The sequence below is a fragment of the Choloepus didactylus genome, chromosome 5 (genome assembly GCF_015220235.1).
Source record: "Choloepus didactylus isolate mChoDid1 chromosome 5, mChoDid1.pri, whole genome shotgun sequence".
Lineage (NCBI taxonomy): Eukaryota > Metazoa > Chordata > Mammalia > Pilosa > Megalonychidae > Choloepus > Choloepus didactylus.
Genome location: NC_051311.1, coordinates 48,698,336 through 48,700,569, shown reverse-complemented (window position 1 = coordinate 48,700,569; position 2,234 = coordinate 48,698,336). Strand labels below are relative to the sequence as shown.

Below are 2,234 nucleotides of genomic sequence, written 5' to 3'. Positions count from 1 at the left end.
GAGATACATTTATCTTCATATATTGTATATTCTCCATAAAACATTAACATCAACATTGTACAGAGAATAATAGCAGGTGAACCCCACCTGGTCATGTTCTGGAGTTTAGGAGCAGGAGAGGAATATTTCTTTAACCTGGAAAGGTCTTTGCCTTTTGGAGATCAAAAGCAGTGTTATCTCTCCTTTGTTTTCTAGATTTCTCAAAGAGCAAGAGCACAGAACTAAATGTTGGAAAATCACTCTAGTGCCACTGAATTTTATCTCCTTGGCTTCCCTGGCTCTGAAGAAATACACCATATTCTTTTTGCTACCTTCTTCTTCTTATACTCAGTGACATTAATGGGAAATACAGTTATCATCATGATTGTCTGTGTTGACAAACGTCTGCATTCCCCCATGTATTTCTTTCTTGGTCACCTTTCTGTCCTGGAGATCCTGGTCACAACCATTATTGTCCCCATTATGCTCTGGGGATTGCTGCTTCCTGGGATGCAGAAAATATCTTTTTCTGCATGTGTTGCCCAACTCTTCCTCTACCTTTCCGTGGGGACCACAGAGTTTGCAATACTGGGAGCAATGGCTGTGGACCGTTATGTGGCTGTGTGCAACCCTTTAAGGTACATCATCATTATGAACAGCCGCACCTGCAACTTGGTGGTGATTTTGTCATGGGTGTTTGGGTTCCTTTTTCAAATTTGGCCTGTCTACGCCACGTTTCAGGTTACCTACTGCAAATCAAATGTGGTGAACAATTTTTTTTGTGACAGAGGGCAATTGCTCAAACTCTCCTGTGATGATACTCTTTTCATAGAGTTCATCCTCTTTTTAATGGCTGTTTTTGTTCTTTTTGGTTCTTTGATCCCTATAATTGTCTCCTACACCTACATCATCTCCACCATCCTCAAGATCCCCTCAGTTTCTGGCCGGAGGAAAGCCTTCTCTACTTGTGCCTCCCACTTCACCTGTGTCGTGATTGGCTATGGCAGCTGCTTGTTCCTCTATGTGAAACCCAAGCAAACACAGGCAGCTGATTACAATCGGGTAGTTTCCTTGATGGTTTCAGTTGTGACACCTTTCCTCAACCCTTTCATCTTCACCCTCCGGAATGACAAAGTCATAGAGGCCCTTTGGGATGGGGCAATACACTGCTGTCATCTATTTAGGAACTAGCTTTGCCCTAAGCAGTTTTACATGGGAAAACACTTAACAAGGTATTGTGAGTAATCTGAAAAGAACTTCCTATCTTTAAGCTACAGCATAACTAGTATCATTATCAAATAATCTGTGTGCAACTGAAGATTCATAAATTACTGGCCATGATTTTCCACCTGGTTGGATGCTACATGAAAATTCTCTTCATTATTTTTTCATATGTGCACTCACCTACATATATTTTATATGCTCTTCTCTACTTGTAATACATTTTACAACAAAACTTTAAGAAAACTAAATGTAAAATACTATGTATAGTATTTAGCTTTTGAAAGAGGAAAGGCAAGAACAAAAATTTCTATGTCTGCAACAAAGGAGGGAGGTCAGTGGAGCTCCTATGGTAGGAAATGAAGTGAAGGGAGAGAGCTGGACTAGCCGCATAAGGGAGTTAAAGGGGAGTGCAGAGAGGGCAGAGAATAAGGCAGCCTGTGGCCACTCTACCTGCATTTCCCGAATTTTTCAATCCTGACATAATCCATGATACCTCCCCTGCTTTCTTGCCCTCTCATTTGTTCATCCTCTATGACTCATTTTCTTTTTTGATTCCTCTTTGTATCTCTCTTTCTGTGATTCCAGTCCCCAAATTCATTTTTTGGTTTCTGTTTGTGTCTCCCCACTCACAAATCCCAAGTTTACCATGCTATTAGGCAGCCCTGCACAGAGCTGCCTTCAAATTCCATTACCAGAATTGCCAAACTCCCCCTCCTCCTGATCAGCCCACCTGTTCCCAACCAATGTTTCCATTTCTTGTATAATAAACACAATTTTATCCACTGCAGCATTTCTATAATAACAAAATCTTGATAACCCAATGGGCTATCAATAGGTGACTGGTTAAATAAATTGTTTCATCCATATAATGAAATACTGTGCATCTGTAAAAGGAATGAGGAATGTCTCTCTGCAGTGATTAGAAAAGATCTCCAAATTACATAAACTGAAAAAAGCAAAGCATAGTATCTTGAATTTAGTATGCTCCCTTTTGCCTAACAAAGGTGTAAAAATTAGTATATATATTCATA

General features: G+C 40.0%; 1 protein-coding gene across 1 annotated transcript; it reads left to right on the top strand.

Moving 5' to 3' along the window:
• The first annotated feature begins 225 nt into the window (after positions 1 to 225).
• Positions 226 to 1,170, top strand: LOC119535146 (olfactory receptor 9A4). The gene has a single exon (XM_037837626.1). The coding sequence runs from the start codon at positions 226 to 228 to the stop codon at positions 1,168 to 1,170; it is 945 nt and encodes a 314-aa protein (XP_037693554.1).
• Positions 1,171 to 2,234: the final 1,064 nt, after the last annotated feature.